The sequence below is a fragment of the Thermobia domestica genome, chromosome 11 (assembly GCF_964235325.1).
Source record: "Thermobia domestica chromosome 11, izTheDome1.hap1.1, whole genome shotgun sequence".
Classification (NCBI taxonomy): Eukaryota; Metazoa; Arthropoda; class Insecta; order Zygentoma; family Lepismatidae; genus Thermobia; species Thermobia domestica.
In genome coordinates, this window is record NC_137464.1 from 99,470,040 (window position 1) to 99,487,062 (window position 17,023).

At 37.6% G+C, this 17,023-nt stretch overlaps 1 protein-coding gene across 2 annotated transcripts in view; it reads right to left on the minus strand.

The window, feature by feature from the left end:
• Wdr92 (dynein axonemal assembly factor 10) overlaps positions 1 to 17,023 on the minus strand; it is an 81,307-nt gene that overhangs the window by 23,141 nt on the left and 41,143 nt on the right. Inside the window, exon 6 of one of the 2 annotated variants that reach the window (XM_081730871.1) lies at positions 10,478 to 10,612. The exons of the other annotated variant lie outside the window; for it this stretch is intronic. Within the exon in view, the coding sequence (XP_081586997.1) occupies positions 10,478 to 10,612 (135 nt within the window). The remainder of the gene's footprint in view (positions 1 to 10,477; positions 10,613 to 17,023) is intronic. 2 annotated transcript variants of the gene reach the window in all.

The following is a 17,023-nucleotide window of genomic DNA, read 5'->3' on the forward strand; positions in this document are numbered from 1 at the left end:
TTATGCTAGATTGCCTTCTTCTATCTACTAAAACGTGATCAATTTGATTATGTGTTCTTCCGTCTGGTGATGTCCAAGTGTATTTATGAACGTCGCGATGTGGGAATTTTGTACTCTTTACGATTAGATTTTTGGATGTTGCAAAGTTCACGAGTCTAACACCGTTGTCATTACTTTCCTTATGCAAACTTTCGTTCCCTATAATCGGTTTGAAAATATCCTCTCGTCCTACCTTCGCATTGAAATCCCCTAATAGAATCTTCATATGGTATCGCGGGAGTTGGTCAAATATCCGTTCCACTTCTTCGTAAAAACTATCTTTTATATCGTCACCCTTATCTTCAGTTGGAGCATGTACATTTAAAACAATAATATCACACCACCGTCCCTTGAGAGTAATAAAAGAAAATCTGTCAGTAACAAATTCAACCCGTTTAATTGCTGGTAATATTCGTTTGTGAACGAAAAACCCTGTTCCTAACTGGTGATTTTTATTTCCTTCCCCGTAAAAGAACGTAAAATTTCCGGAATTCTCAGATCCATTTCCTTCCCATCTAACTTCCTGAACTCCTACTAGGTCCATCCTGTATTTCTCTAACTCACTCGTAACAGATTTTAACGCGCCTGCCCTATAAAGACTTCTAATATTCCATGTTCCAAATCTCATGTCCATTTTCTTTTGCCGAGGTCGTGCCAAGTTATCAGTCCTTGTCCGAGGCTTTTGTGAATAAAATGTTAGAAAAAATGAGAAAGGACTTTGAAGAATATGGGATGAAAATAAATGTTAGAAAGACAAAAGCCATGGCGATTGGAACGATGGGGTCTGTGTCAAATATAAAAGCAGGAGGGGAGAAAATAGAACAAGTGAATAGTTTTCGATATCTGGGTAGTATTCTTAGTAATAACATAAAGTGCAAACGTGAAATAAAAGCAAGGATAGGAATGGCGAAAGAAGCCTTTAGGAGGAAGAAAAGTCTGTTTTGTGGGACCTTGAATAAAGAGTTGAGAAAAAGACTCATAAAATGCTTCGTGTTGTGTTGTACGTGGACATTACGTAAAGGTGACGAAAATCGACTGGAAGCCTTTGAAATGTGGGTGTGGAGAAGAATGGAAAGAACTAGTTGGGTCGAGCGGAAAACGAATGAGAGAGTGTTAGAAATGGTGGGTGAGAAAGAACACTTTTAGATATTATTAGGAAGAGGAAGAGAAACTGGTTGGGACATTGCCTAAGAAGAGATTGTATCATGAGGGACGTCCTAGAGGGTATGGTGGCGGGAATGAGAGGGAGGGGGCGAAGGAGACTACAATTAATAGATTATATAAAAACAGAAAGATCATACGTGAAGACGAAGAGGTTAGCGGAGGACCGTGGAGCATGGAAGCTTCTCAGCTGCGGCAACTGACCTGCCAATAAAGGCAGAATACCTATGATGGGTGCCTTCCATTTCAATTCAGGCAGAGCATGTACCATCACCATCTCAGATATTGTTGAAACTTTTTTTATAGCAACTAGACGTGTTTTTAAGAGACCCATATTTTTTTGTTTTGTCGAAAAAAATTTTCCCGCTAAGTAATGGGCCATCAAAGACGGGGAGTACAATTTATGAATTGTAGAAGACATGGAAAATGGTCAAATTCGGAGCCTCACCATTCGGCTATGGAGACAGGTAGAGTTATAATTCTTGTTGTGGTATGTACATAGGGATATAAATAAACTATATTTTATTATGGTTTGGTTTGCGCATGCGTATCTTTTTGTACATAAATTAACAAATGAACGTCAATTTATCTGAAAAGTCGAAGTTTGCGAATTTTTTTCGAGCACTTCCGGTTCGAATTTTAAAATTCTGTTTTCATGGTTGGTAAGACCTGGTTACCCGTTTTCCGAAAATATTTTTGTATCGCTTCTGTGTGCAACCGTTTTGTCGCAAAAAATTCGAGAAATTGTAAAATTTTCAAAAATCGCCATTTTTGGGCGCCATTTTCTCGAAAACACCATCTTTTAAAATTCTGAAATTTTGTCAGATGGTTCAACTTTACATGAATAATAAACACACCAAATACCATTCTCGACCAATGCTTCATGAATTAACTGCAGCCTTTTAAAGTTAGCGAAGTTTCGTTAACTTTGATGTCACAGTTAGCAACACTGGGAACAATAAAAGTGCAATGATTTGATGATGTTTGTGGTTCACATTCATTAAATGAAGAATAAAAGGTTTTCTTGACTGTTTTTTTCATTATTTTGATCAAGAAGGCTCTCTGAAATAGTAAAATGCCCCCCCCCCCCCATACTCCTTCGTTTTCTTAAACCGAAATAATCTGAGGTGGAAATTACGATTACGAAACACACAAATTTTAAGTTTACTTGAAATGGCCATCCAATAAATTCTGATCTACAAAATGCCTGAACTATTACCTCAATGATGATTTGGAATGCTCCAGATAAAGTCTCAATTAAGTGCGATGTCATTACAGTGATCGAAAAAGGACAAAAAGTTAAAAAAAAATCGAAACGTCTTCTTACGCGTTCCAAAGAAATTTACTGACTTTTTAAACAGAACAATCCCAATATAAGAATGGATCACTCGGAATTTTACAGTATTCGACTAAAGTGGGTCCGTCCGCAACCTGCGAGGGAAGTGTGTATGTGTGTGTGTGTGTATTATGCAAATTTTAAGTTAGCTGCTACTGCGTTGCTACAAATCAAAGGTGCAGCCTGTATTGAAGCTGTCATGAGTGACCTATTTCCTTTAGTAGTATGATCCGTAGAAAGTGACTACTTTCTTCTTCAAGAATGTGGTGAATGTCCTGGAGTGGAAGGAATAAGTATGGAGTCTTTAATTATTGATCCTGATGAAAATGAGTGTTACGTATACCATATGGGAAAACAATAATCTCGTTAAAAAAAACTGTGCCACTTTCTGTTTTCGTATCGTACATTGCTGGTTTAAATGTAAGAATTGTAATTCATGACTACATCAAGAAAATCCAAAGAGAATTAATTGCTACCGAAAAGCACCGTATAAATTTTCAAGATACAAATTCTATTTTACTTCATGTGGACTTCGCTGAAAACTGGACTGTTATTCTGCAAAGAGAAATTAAAAATTATCACCGGAATATGAAACAACTGACAGTTTTGTTGTAATAAACGACGATAAAACACACGATTCGGCTCATGTACTCATAGCCATAGACAAGATTCTAAAAATACTCGAAGAAAAGCGAAAATATGTTTTATAGAAAAAGTTTGAATACGAGAAAATGAGTGTCTACAATTACCCCAACCGTGTCAGTGATTTCTGATGGTGCTGCATCCCACTTTAAAAATCGCTTTCAGATGTTCGAGATGCAGACAGATCCGATAAAGCAGTGGTTTTACAGTGAAACCGGCCATGCAAGGGTTTCTGCGACGGTATTGAAAGGGGGGGGGGGCGAGGTGTATAGAATGTGGCAACGCGGCACAACCTTAGACAAATACAGATACACAGTATTAAAACCGCAGAAGAAAAAAACGAAATGAATTCTTTACGTTTTACGTCCCATGCTTATGCCGGTTAGGCTAAAGGAGACAGTGATTATGAGAAATGAATGAAATGGTGGAATGCAGAAAGTGGGAGGAAACGGGATAACCCAGAGAAAACCCATGAGCACAGTTTTTGTCCACCACAAAGCCCACACGGCGCGATCTGGGATCGAACCAGGGGCCCCAAGCACCGGAAGTGAACGCTCTACCACTGAGCCACCGCGCCCCTACTAAAATCGCAGAAGAATTCGTGAGTATAGTGCAAGTACAAATTCCGGGTATTACTCTCGTTTTGTTGCCTGGAACTGAATCCGACGACTTCCGGAAGAAGAAAAAAAAAGGGAAAGTATGCAACCAGTAACTGGTATTCAACGAAGTCATCTTTGGCTTTCGGGAACTGGCGAAGTTTTTATGGCAGTAACGGGTCACCATTTCAACTTCATGCTTCCCCCAAAATCGAACTTCTGCAATTCAAAGTGTAGATTTAAGAAATCTGCAAAAAGAAACTTTTGTTACATACATATATGTATGATAACCAGTGGTACGTAGGAGAATAAATCATGAATTACGTGAAGTTGAAATGCTGTGTATACTTCCACCAGCATTTGTCACTATCGACAATGTGCTACGCATGGGCGGATTCAGGACGGACTTCTGGAAGGGGGGGGGGGGGTAATACTGCTACTTAGAGCTACTCTTAAGAGCTCCAAACTCTGAGATCGGTTTTATTTATATATAAAATGAAAAAGTTTCTTTCCACTAGATCCACTCCTGAACGAGTTGTGAGTGAGCCAACACCTATTGGAGCACCTGCACGGTTACATGCTATTAGCGAAGACACCAACCAAGCAAATGATTGGTCCATGTAAAAAATAAAATAAAAAAAATCAGTGAAATTCTGTTTCCGAAGACCATTTTAAGTAAGTGAATTTGAAATTTGTGCGTTTCGTAATCGTAATTTCCACCTCAGATTATTTTGGTTTAAGAAAACGGGGAGTAGGGGGAGGCTCATTTTACTATTTCAGAGAGCCTACTTGATCAAAATAATAATTAAAAAAAAACAGTCAAGAACACTTTTTATTCTTCATTTAATGAATGTGAACCACAAACATCGTGAAATCATTGCACTTTTATTGTTCAAAGTGTTGCTAACTGTGACATCAAAGTTAACGAAACTTCGCTAACTTTAAAAGGCTGCAGTTAATTCATGAAGCATTGGTCGAGAATGGTATTTGGTGTGTTTATTATTCATGTAAAGTTGAACTATTTGACAAAATTTCAGAATTTTAAAAGATGGTGTTTTCGAGAAAATGGCGCCCAAAAATGGCGATTTTTGAAAATTTTACAATTTCTCGAATTTTTTGCGACAAAACGGTTGCACACAGAAGCGATACAAAAATGTTTTCGGAAAACGGGTAACCAGGTCTTACCAACCGTGAAAACAGAATTTTAAAATTCGAACCGGAAGTGCTCGAAAAAAATTCGCAAACTTCGACTTTTCAGATAAATTGACGTTCATTTGTTAATTTATGTACAAAAAGATACGCATGCGCAAACCAAACCATAATAAAATATAGTTTATTTATATCCCTATGTACATACCACAACAAGAATTATAACTCTACCTGTCTCCATAGCCGAATGGTGAGGCTCCGAATTTGACCATTTTCCATGTCTTCTACAATTCATAAATTGTACTCCCCGTCTTTGATGGCCCATTACTTGGCGGGAAAATTTTTTTCGACAAAACAAAAAAATATGGGTCTCTTAAAAACATGTCTAGTTGCTATAAAAAAAGTTTCAACAATATCTGAGATGGTGATGGTACAATTTTATATTTTTTTGCCTGAGTTGAAATGGAAGGCACCGATGATGATATACAGGCGTTGGACAAAAAATCTAAAACGTTTGCAAAAGTGTGAAATTATACCTAGTATGGTGTGGGGCCTCCTTTTGCGTCCCAAACAGCTTGGATCCGACGTGGAATGGACGTATAAAGCTCCTGAATCGTGGTGTGGAATTTTGTACCATTGTTCCTTCGAAACATGCTCCAGTCCTTAAAAGATGCTGGTGATGGGTAATGAGACCGAGCACGCCTTTCTGAACTCAGACCACAATGGCTCAATGATGTTCAGATCTGGTGATTGTGGGACACAGGGGAGGTGTGGTAGCTCCTGGTCATGCTCCTCAAACCATGATTTCACCGTTTTTGCAGCGTGACAGGGTGCCAAATCATCTTGGTAGATGCCATCACCATCAGGGAACAATATTTGAGGCATGGGTAGAGCCTGGTTCCCCAAAATAACCTCATACACCTTAGCATTCATCATTCCATGCAGGGCTATGATGGAACCTGCGGAAAACCACCATATCACTGCCCATACTGTAACTGAACCACCCCCATGCTTTACAGTTGGGAGCAGACAGTCTGTATCATAGGTCTGCGACGGTGTTCTCCATACGTAAACACGACCGGTTGTTGGAAACAAGGTGAAGGTCGATTCATCGGACCACATTACGTGTTTCCACTGCTCATGAGTCCACGCCTTGTGGTCCTTGCACCACTGGATACGCCTTTTCGCATTTACTGTTATGACCAGGGGTTTGGCGACAGCGGCCCTGCCATGAATTTTCATTTTATGAAGTTCCCGTCGCACTGTTTTCGATGAAACCGGCTTCTGTAGGCCGGAATTGAGTTCAGACGTACTTTTCATTGCAGTGGTTTTCTTTTTAGCTGCTACAATCCGTTTTAATGTCCTCCGGTCCCTATCTGACAGGATTGTCTTTCGACCACTGTTGTGCTTTGCAGACGTCGTTTGTCCATGAATTGTGTATACCCTCGTGACATTGGACACAGTGCCTTTACATACCCCCACAATGTTCGCCACTGTTGCAACTGAAGCTCCAACCAGACGGGCACAAACTATCATGCCTCTTTGGAAATCTGTCAGGTTGCCCATTTTATCGCACCACTTTCACACCACGACACTCACAGGTGAACTGGTTACTGCTGACGGAAGAGGAAGGTCCACATGACACATTGAAAACAAAAAAACGATCGGTAACTGCAACACGTGTTGTACAGTGGAAGGCCAAACTTACGTGTCCTGTATGAAATGTTTTTAGATTTTGTCTACCCCTGTATATATATTAGATATCTCGATGTTCGTAGGAATCGTAATACGGCATAAAGTGGATACTTTCAAATATTTAGGATCAATATTAACAGACGAAAACTATATTCACGAAGGAATTGAATGTCGACTAAAAGCAGGAAATTCGTGTTATTATTCAGTTCAAAATCTCTTGTCCTCGCGAATTCTGTCGAGGAATTTGAAGCTTAAAATATATAAAATGATTATCATGCCTGTTGTTCTGTATGGTTGCGAAACATGGTCACTTTGAGGCAGGGGTAATAGTGCGGAGGGACGCCCCCCTGCTACCTCCAAAAAATGTATGACGTCCCCCCAGTTCCTAAAATAATTGCAATGTTCAAAGATAGGCAGGGGGACGGCGGGACGTCATGCTGCTACCTACCGACCCCCTAATTTTTGAGATCCACTTTTACCTCTGCTTTGAGTGACGAACATAGACTGAAAGTATTTGAGAACAAGATCTTGAGACGAATATTCGGAACCACGAGGAACGGGAATGGCGGAAAGTTCATAACGAGGAACTACATAATTTATACGGTTTACCAAACATTGCTAGGGTCATCAAGTCTAGCAGGCTAAGGTGGGCAGGTCATGTAGTCAGGATGGAAGAAAGTAGGGACGCTTTCAAAATGTTAACCGGAAGACGAATCGGAAAACGTTCATTAGGAAGACCAGGCGCAGTTGGGAAGACAATATTAAAATGGATCTCACAGAAATAGGAATACAAAGTAGAAGTAGATCCTGTTGGCTAAGGGTAGAAGTCAGTCGTGAGCTTTTGTGAAGCGGCATTCAACCTCCGGGTTCTATAGGCCATAGAGTGAGTGAGTGAGTGAGTTAGTGTATATAAGTATAGTAATTCATAGTTGCAAATACAATGCAGTGCTTTTTTTCTTTTATTATTATTATTATTATTATTATTATTACAGTGAAACCTGTCTATGTTGGCCACCATCGGTTCCATTGAAAAGTGGCCAACTTACAGAAAATAAGTGTGATTGGTGTATTTTTAGAATAGGATTTCTAGTATTACTTGATTGTAACATTTTAATAAGCAATACTACGACAGCTACTTTTAAATAATGTATATAGAGTAATTATAATGCACAGTACTAAAAAAAAAAAAAAAAACTACAGTATATTTAATATATGTACTTTTTTTTCCCTGAAAACTAATCTGGTACACTGAATTATTCGGATGGAAAACACAATCACACAACCATAAAATCGAAACATATGTATGCAGTTTATTGAAATTGGTATTGTAGCGCACTGAGTTATTCAGATTGAAAACAAGAAAAGCAAAATTATAAATTCAATAATTTATATGCAGTTTATGTTTTTTTTTTTCTTCGGCAGTGACAAATATTTTCTGTAGATACCTTTCGAAAAGTAGCAAATCAGTTATTAATAACAAATTTATTCATATGTCTTTCATTCTTTTTTGCATATATGCACATTCTAATTTTGTAGTAACTACCTCTTGTTAATGAGCTACAAGTGTTTCCCTTGGAGCGAAAGATGTTTTGAGAAAATCTAAATGGAATTCATACCTCAAAACCTCCGCTATCTTTCGACAAAGCCAGGTGCCAATAAGTGACAACTGAGATGGTTAGCTTTAACCTTGAGAATTTTCCGGAGTTACTAAAGATCCCCCATTCCCACTGATGAAAAGAGCCGATACACTAATGGTTTTACCAAAACAGACAGGATAAACAAATACGTACAACCATTTCCTGAATGTCCTTTTTCTTATTTGCATCTTCCTTCGCCACCCCTTCATCAGGGTACTGTTCTTGCCATTGACTTCCAAGAACAAATCGTGGGAATCTATGATTCTCTGTCTCCAGTAAGAAATACAGAATATTTGGCTCTCATACGGGAATACGAAAGAGTTAAGAAAATTAACAAAACGTATTCGCGTGGCCAATATACACACGTAAATTGATCATTATCAACATAGGATAAACATTGCTTCAATGCGGCCAATTTCCAAGGTAGACAGGTGGCCAAATTACAGAGTAATAAGTAACTAATGTCTTATGGAAAAATGCAAGTCCAAGACGAACCAGGCCAAGATAAGCAGGTGGCCAAGTTGACAGGTTTTACTGTATTATTATTATTATTATTATTATTATTATCAATCGCAAAATTATTTTAGTGTATAACATACGTCGTCATTGTCGTCGTCTGCTATCACTGACCCGTAGTTTGCTGCAAATTTAGAAGCTTCTATGCTCTATGTTTCTCCGCTAACATTTTTGTTTTGACATAAATTAATCGTTGTATTGTCCATCAATTACAATCCTTTATATGTAATATGATCTTCAGTAATGTACTACAAATTTGCATGTTCTGTCTTGCTAATATTGTTTCAATATTTTATATAAATAAACTTAAAAGAGAATTTTACATAAAGAGTTTAGTGACAAGACAACATTTAAAAGTAACATGCTTTGGTGATCCCTCTACTTCTTTATACCAACATAAATTTTACATGGATGTTTTAAGCATATGAGGAGGATGAAAACGAAGTCTCTTATCCAATTTTAGTGTTATAGCTTAAAAGTGAATGAAACTAAGTGTATTTGAATGAAACTCCTGCAGTTCGAAATATGTAAATTAATTCTAGTTACATCAAGTTTTCAGTTCACAAAACGTAGCCTTCTCCGGCCACACAGCACACATTGTCAAACTCTTTCCGTATTTCGAACACTGATAAGAGCGGCAGGAGAAGGCCACGCTCCTGAACACTAGTGACATCTCCCGCCAACTAATGAAACTTGAATATTCCTTCTTTCGAATTGTAGATGTTTTATGCAAATACTCCGTTTAATTAGCCGTTCTCCAGCTATAATGCTCCAAATGGGACGAAAACTTTAGACTATATATTTTGACCCCAAATTTTATTTCGCGACACTAAGGGAGGAAGAAACAAAACAAAATCTACAGTAATGTTTCTTTTATGCATCACAAAAACAACTAATAAATACTAAACATGAATTATTTATCGTTATTTAATACAGTTCATATAGCTTTATTATGCACCAAATTCTTTGAGCATAATCAGACAGAAAAATAACTTTTTTCTTTTGTCTCGAAAGCCATACACAACCAAAATATCTGTTCTTACTCATGCAAACAAGAAGACACGGAGAAATGGGACAATTTTACTTGACGTAAAGTTGGACAAATAAATACATTTGATACTGGAAATGCGTGCCCAGAGTATGTCATTAACAACGGTATTTACATGTTTCTTTACTTCTTGAAGACGACATGCGAAAGATGTTCCATCTCGGCATACACATTCTGATAGTCTGTTGTGAAAACTGGTATGCTCGGCGTATCATGTCTCCAAGAATGCGCGAATTCTTCTTTGATCTTCTGTTTCAGTTTAGCGATAATTGGTGTGCTGTATACAAGTTGTAATTGTGTGAGCCGATGAAACATGATCATGACTCTATGCTGGTAATGCTGCCAAAATGCATACTATTACCGTTTCTATAAAAATGCTCTCACAGCGAACGCATGTTCCGCATTGCTCCAATGTTCCATCGTTACTAAATGTCAAAGTATTCTCAAAGATCGCATCGGTCCTGATCAAATGTTGGCGTTACAGTGCTGTTAACCCTAGATTCAGAACTTTCCTTTCCCTGCGCCAACTTCATTCAATATATTATATTTAGTATCTTCAAACACAGTGTAAATGTTTGGCACACTTACACATACTCAAAAAGATTTCGAATTAGTATCAAGAAAGAAGAGAAACAACAGATCGATAATATTAGTATACCTTTTCTGTCAAATAAGCGAAGCCTTTCTCTGGATGTAGAGTTCTTACATCAAACACGTGGAACTTGGATTCCAGTGACGTAGCTACTAACTTATTCATTGGTATGTCTTTTCTGTCGAAATCAAGGCTACATACCTACAAAAAATAATATTGATAGCATTATTGGATATTTAATTATATAACTTTATTTCATGAAACACATTATAACTTGTCTTGCTTTTAGAGTATCTAAAAATAAGCTGAAGCACACAATGCAATTGTTGTTGGTACATACCGTTAATAAATATATGTAATGTAGGTAGTTATTTTCATTAACAACTGATCTGCAATAATAAAAATTAAGTTAAATCTTTGTTTTATTTCCACGGTTATGCCGTAAGCTAAAGGAGATGGTAATGGTGGGAATGAATGAAATGTGGAATGAAGAAAGTGGTAGGAAACGGGAGAACCCCGAGAAAACCATGCACAAAGTGTCCACCACAGTCCACTTGGCGCAAGATTGCATCGAATCAGGGACACTACACGCCAGAAGTGAATGCTCTACCACTGAGCCACCGCGACCGCCTTTTGCAACAATAACGAAAAGGAAATAGCATAGGTATATATATATATATATATTAGGGATGGCCAAAATTTTCCGGAATCCGGATTCCGGAAATTTTGTTTTCCGGAATCGGAAAATTTACTTTCCGGAATTCGGAAAAATTCCGGATTTCGGAAAAATTCCGGAATTCAAAAAAAATCCGGAATTCAAAAAAATCCGGAATTCAGAAAAAATCCGTAATTCAGAAAAATTCCGGAATTCGGAAAATTCCGGAATTCAGAAAAATTCCGGATTTCGGAAAAATTCCGGAATTCAGAAAAAATCCGGAATTCGGAAAAATTCCGACATTCGGAAAAAATCCGGAATTTAGGAAAAAATCGGAATTTTTCCGAAATCCGGATTTTTTCCGATTTTACTTTCCGGATTCCGGAAAGTAAAAATTCTGGAATTGGCCATCCCTAGCTAGTAGCTGTTAAAAGAGAAACACAATAATGAATATATATACTGTATTAGTTTCTTGTAGTTGGATATGTCTTTATCACTTACGTAGATAATTGCTACTGCAGTTATTTACTGCGTTATGAGAAAGGTCTTATTTTCACACACAAAAAAGTCGCCGGTATGTCTCAAACATTATCGCGTTCCCACCCGCAGCTGCTCCAAAGCACTGCAAACTACTTTTTAACCAGACGAAAGGCAGTGAAGGAAAAGAAATCTCAACAAATATTCTAATAACATTCGCTTATTGTCAACATACCTACAGTGAGCGCAGAAAGTGTTCGTACACCGTGCATACTTTATATTGAAAACAGCTAGCATGAGAACGGGAGGTGGAAAATATATTTGGTCTAGGAATTAATTCGTGCGGTTTTACAAAAGATGGCGTAACTAGCTTATTGTCCCATAGTTTCGTTGATCCAAACATGCGTTGAAAACTACTGTCATTGAGCATCTTGTTTAGTATATGTCAGTTGCTTGAAGCGGAAACAACAACATTTTTTCTTCAACTGAAAATGGCGCATTTTGTGCCTGATAAAGTGTTTCTGCGGGGAGTTATTCTTCATTGCTTTAACATGAAGAAATGCTACCGCAAGTCATCATATTTTAGTGGAAGTGTTTGGTGACCATGCTCTAGCTGAGCGAACGTGTCAGAAGTGGTTTGCACGGTTTAAAGGTGGTGATTTCAGCTTGGAAGACCAAAAGCAATTTGGACAGCCAAAAGAATTTGAAGATGAAGAATTGAGAGCATTGCTTGATCAGGATTCGTGTCAAACGCAGGACGAACTTGCAGAAGCATTTGGAGTTGAGCAAACAACAGTTTCCAAACGTCTCAAAGCCATAGGAATGATTCAAAAGATGTCTTATTGGGTTTCACATGAATTGAAAAGAAAGACGTTGAAAGAAGAAAAACCGTTTGCGAATTGCTGCTTCAAAGACAGAAAAGGAAGGGATTTTTGCATCGAATTGTAACTGGTGATGAGAAGTGGATTCATTACGAGAATCCTAAACGAAAAAAGGCCTGGGTGAAGCAAGGTGAACCAGGTCCTTCACAACCGAAACGAGATATTCATTGTGCAAAGGTTATGCTGTATATATGGTGGGATTTGAAACGTGTGGTGTACTATGAACTTCTGAAACTTGGTGAAACTATTAATGGACACCGGTATCGACAACAATTAATGCGTTTGAAGCAAGCTCTGGCCTGAAAACGACCAGAATGGAATAACAGGCATAATAAACTTATTTATCAAGATGATAACGCTCGACCACATGTCGCAAAACCGGTCAAAACCTATTTGGAAAATGTCGGATGGAAAGTGTTACTCCACCCGCGATATTCACCAGACACTGCTCCGTCTGACTACTACTTGATCTATTGCATGAATAACGATTTGATTGGACAGCGGTTCACTTCTTCAGAAAATATCGAAAAATGGATCTTTGATTAGATTGCGTCAAAAGATGAGGAATTCTTTTGACACGGAATCCGTAAATTGCCTGAAAGATGGGAGAAAGTAGTGGCTAGCGATGGACAATATTTTTGTTAACGTATTCATTTACTTTGTTTCTGAAATAAAGCTTCAATTTTTATTAAAAACCGCACGAATTAATTCCTAGACCAAATATATATAACCAGAATTAAGACTACACATTCATACATTTTATTTCTATATACAAGAGAAAGGCCAAACAAACACAATTACTGTTTTGTTCAGAAGAAAAGAGAGAATTCCTTTTTTGTAAACTCAAAAAGTCACCGTACACTTATGCTTGAATTAATGCTTATAAAGTATATTACGTAATTTAATATTTTGTGGGATTACCCTGTGCGTTAATGATTGTCTGTAGTCTTCGTGGCATTGATTTCACCTTTAGTAGTTCGTAGTTCTGTAGCTTCGGGACTGATTATGTCCCATTCTTCTTGAATAGCTTTTCTCAGGCCTTCTTTAGTAGAGAAGCTGTGCATTCTGATTCTTATCTCCAGAACAAACCATAGATGTTCTATGGGGTTCATGTCTGGGGATTGGGGAGGTGTGCGAAGCTGTTTCAAGGTATTATAGAGTTATTTTCCGCTGTATGTTTAGAGTCGTTGTCTTGCTGAACAATAAATTGTTTTCAAGAACCATCTTCTGCGCACTAGTATGGAGATTTTCCTTTAATATGTTAATATACACTTTGTGGATCATCACTCCATCGATAAGGTGGAGAAGACCCACTCCTAAGGCACTCATACAACCCTTGACGAGCACGGACCCTCCTCCATGTCTTACTTTAGGGACGAGATTTTGAGGATTCATCTCTGTATTCACCTTGCGCCATACCATACGCCTCCCATTGGACTCGATAAAATTAAATTTACTTTCGTCCGAAAATATGACCCTATTCCAGAAAGAAGCCTGATCCCTTATCTTTATACTCTTTTTCAAACTTTAGTCTCTTTATACGATTTGTCTTGTTCACCCAGAACATTTTCCTGGCTATCCGACCATGATACCCTGCAAATATTCCGCACTGTACTGGCTGATACTTTAACACCGCGTGTTTCCAGATCCGTTGCCAATTGCACAGCACTACTTTTTGGAACATTTTCTCTTTCCCTAATAATGTAACGTTTATCTTGTTCACTCAACACTCTTGGTCTTCCAGTTCTTTTGTCTTTTTTTTTTTTTTTTTTTTTTTTTTTTGTTTTGTTTTGTTTCGCACAGTGATAGAAACATTATACATCGCAATTATTGTTTGTATTGTTGAACGAGGCCTGTCTGCAAGGTTTGCAATCTTTCTCAAAGACTTACCCTTCTTATGCAATTTAATAATTACTTTTCTTGTCTCCTCATTTGTTTCTGTTCGGTTGCTTCCCATTTTGACAGCCCACCGTGCAGTTTTTTCACTCCTATTCACAACTAAACTCATTCTGTTACTCGTCATGCTATACAGAGGTGTATACTCAGGTGAATACTAGTGAACCCCAGTTGTGGTATCTTTGTTTAGTATTCGTACGTCAGGTGTACGATCACTTCTTGTGTCTACTCTATACACTTTCTACGGAATTTATTTACTTTCTGACTATTAAACTTGTCTTTGTGGTTCTTTATTGATATATTCATAAAGCTTAGTTTTCATTATTCATATTGTGTGTGTTATTACACTTCTTAAATTTTCTGTTTCTTTTTCGCAGGCATTCTCGTTTCAATAGCATAGGTGTACGAACACTTTCTGCGCTCACTGTATGTACAGTAAATACAAATTTATAATTTTGACTTTACGAAGTATACAATGTAATTGTTCAATAATTAACATAAGCAGGCATTCATTAATTTATATTAATATAATAATTAATAAAATTAATAAGCGGGTGATTGATGACTCAGTGGAAGAGTTTTCATCTATGGTATTCTAACCCACGACATGTGGGTTTTCGATGGCTAATTTTGTGCTCGAAAATTTTCCCGGTGGTAGGCCTACTCTTGGTTCCCTTTCTTATATTTGTTCCATCATCACTCATTAATGAATTTAGTTTATCAAAACTCTATAGCCATATATTCATTCTGTCCGTCAGTGAAACAAACAGTCTCAAGAACTATCTGATGGATTACCAATCAACTTTGGCCATGATGTACAGAGTCAATAGTTAAGAATCGAGTTCCCTGATGAATGTAATATTCAAACCGGAAGTGGTACAAATCAACCATTTCCGGTTTTAACGTTAATCATTATATAGTAAATATGGTAATAGATAGCGAGAAGCGGTTTGCAGTAACCGACATATATAACATTCATGTAAATAGAATGTTACCCAATTTGTGCATCTGCTTAAAATAATGAGCTTAGGTATTTAGAGAGCATTTTCCGCTTTAGAAAATGTGTGCTTTGTAAAGAATGTAGAGAATTAGCTGAGCAGGCACGTAGCTAGAATATGGTAATAGGAAGGGGGGGGGGGTCTGTCACGAAATACTGTGGTTATTTACCAGGGGCTCAATCATTCTAAACTATTTTATTGGCAACATATATTGGTTCGTTTAGCCAAGATTTCTAATGGGAGGATGATATGAAATACTGTGGTTACAACAAGAGGCTCGATCAATCTAAATATTTTACTGACAACATACCCATATTGATTGGTTAGGACAATAAAATGAGGATATATTAGTAAGTATTTTAATAAGAAGCTATGAAGAAATCTCGAGTAAAAGAATATAAAAAAAGTATTGAAAAAGATATAGTCTTCCGAGGTCATTCGAACGGTGTCGAGAATTTTGCGTCTGGGAAATTTGCGTCCTACCTCAAGAACAGGGAAAATTGCGCCTGCGATGTACCTCATCGAGAAGTTTGAGCCCTGCGAAATAAAAGAACCTATTCGAGCTTACGCATTTGCTCGGAGGGGCTGACATTACAGCATAAACAATCCTCCCCCCACAACCATGCCATTTGTGATTTATTTTCATTGTGGCTATATAAGGGGAGAATAAACTTCAATATAAGCCAAAAGAACACAACGGATCAACGCAATCACTGCTTCTTCCAGAGATGATTTTGGGGGAACACTGGCCTCCCCAGAGCTCTTAGAGTGCCCCCTCGGAGGAGACCAAAATAATACGTCTATAATATAATAATAAATAGAATAGTACCAGCAGTGACCCCCCTCCGGAATACTAAGTGTGCCCCCCGGAACATTTTTTCTGAAAGAACGACTGAACGCAATTGTGTGTTTGAAGTGTAATTCCAGCAAGTAAACACACTGTACATAGTTTTCTTGATAATATTACTGAACTGATTTTACATTCACTTTACATTTTTTTTTCTATATTTTGTGTCCTGAAAAGCCAAACAACTCGCAAGGATTGTGAACAGAGATATCTGGGTAGAGCCAAACAGCCTTTTGTAGATTAAATTATACTCTTTGATTATATTAATAAATAATTATATATCAGTCATTTATACTTTTATTGTAAATTTTGTAGTATAATGAAAAATTGTATTTGTATGGATTGCACTTTAGTGAACTAAAATTGTATTTTTTTCATTTGTTCGGAATATTATAACGGATGGAGTAACTCACTGAGACGATGAGAGGCAAGCCTAGTTCAAGTGTGAGTGGAAGTTACTTTACATAATACAAAAATAAGTTGAATTGTAGGGCTCTAACATCCCAGTGCAAATATATAGCCGGCGCATTTTCCCCTCTTTTTGGGGTAGGGCGCAAACATCCCAGTGCAAATATATTGCGATCGCATTTTTTCCTATTTTTGTGGTAGGGCGCAAAATTCTCGCATTCAAGGAAAATATAATGTCCGTGAAGTTGACAAGCCACTTATGTCAGACTCCAATTTCGACTTTAAACGTCGCTAGTGCTACATTAGTGATCGATAGTGACGCAAATCGTTAGTACTCCACAGATAACGTGTGCTTTTTAAATAATGGATATAAGTCTTCTAACTGCATGCCAACACGCCCACTTCTAAGAATCATCTCAAAACTGAGGTTAACCGTTAGAGCAAGTAAGT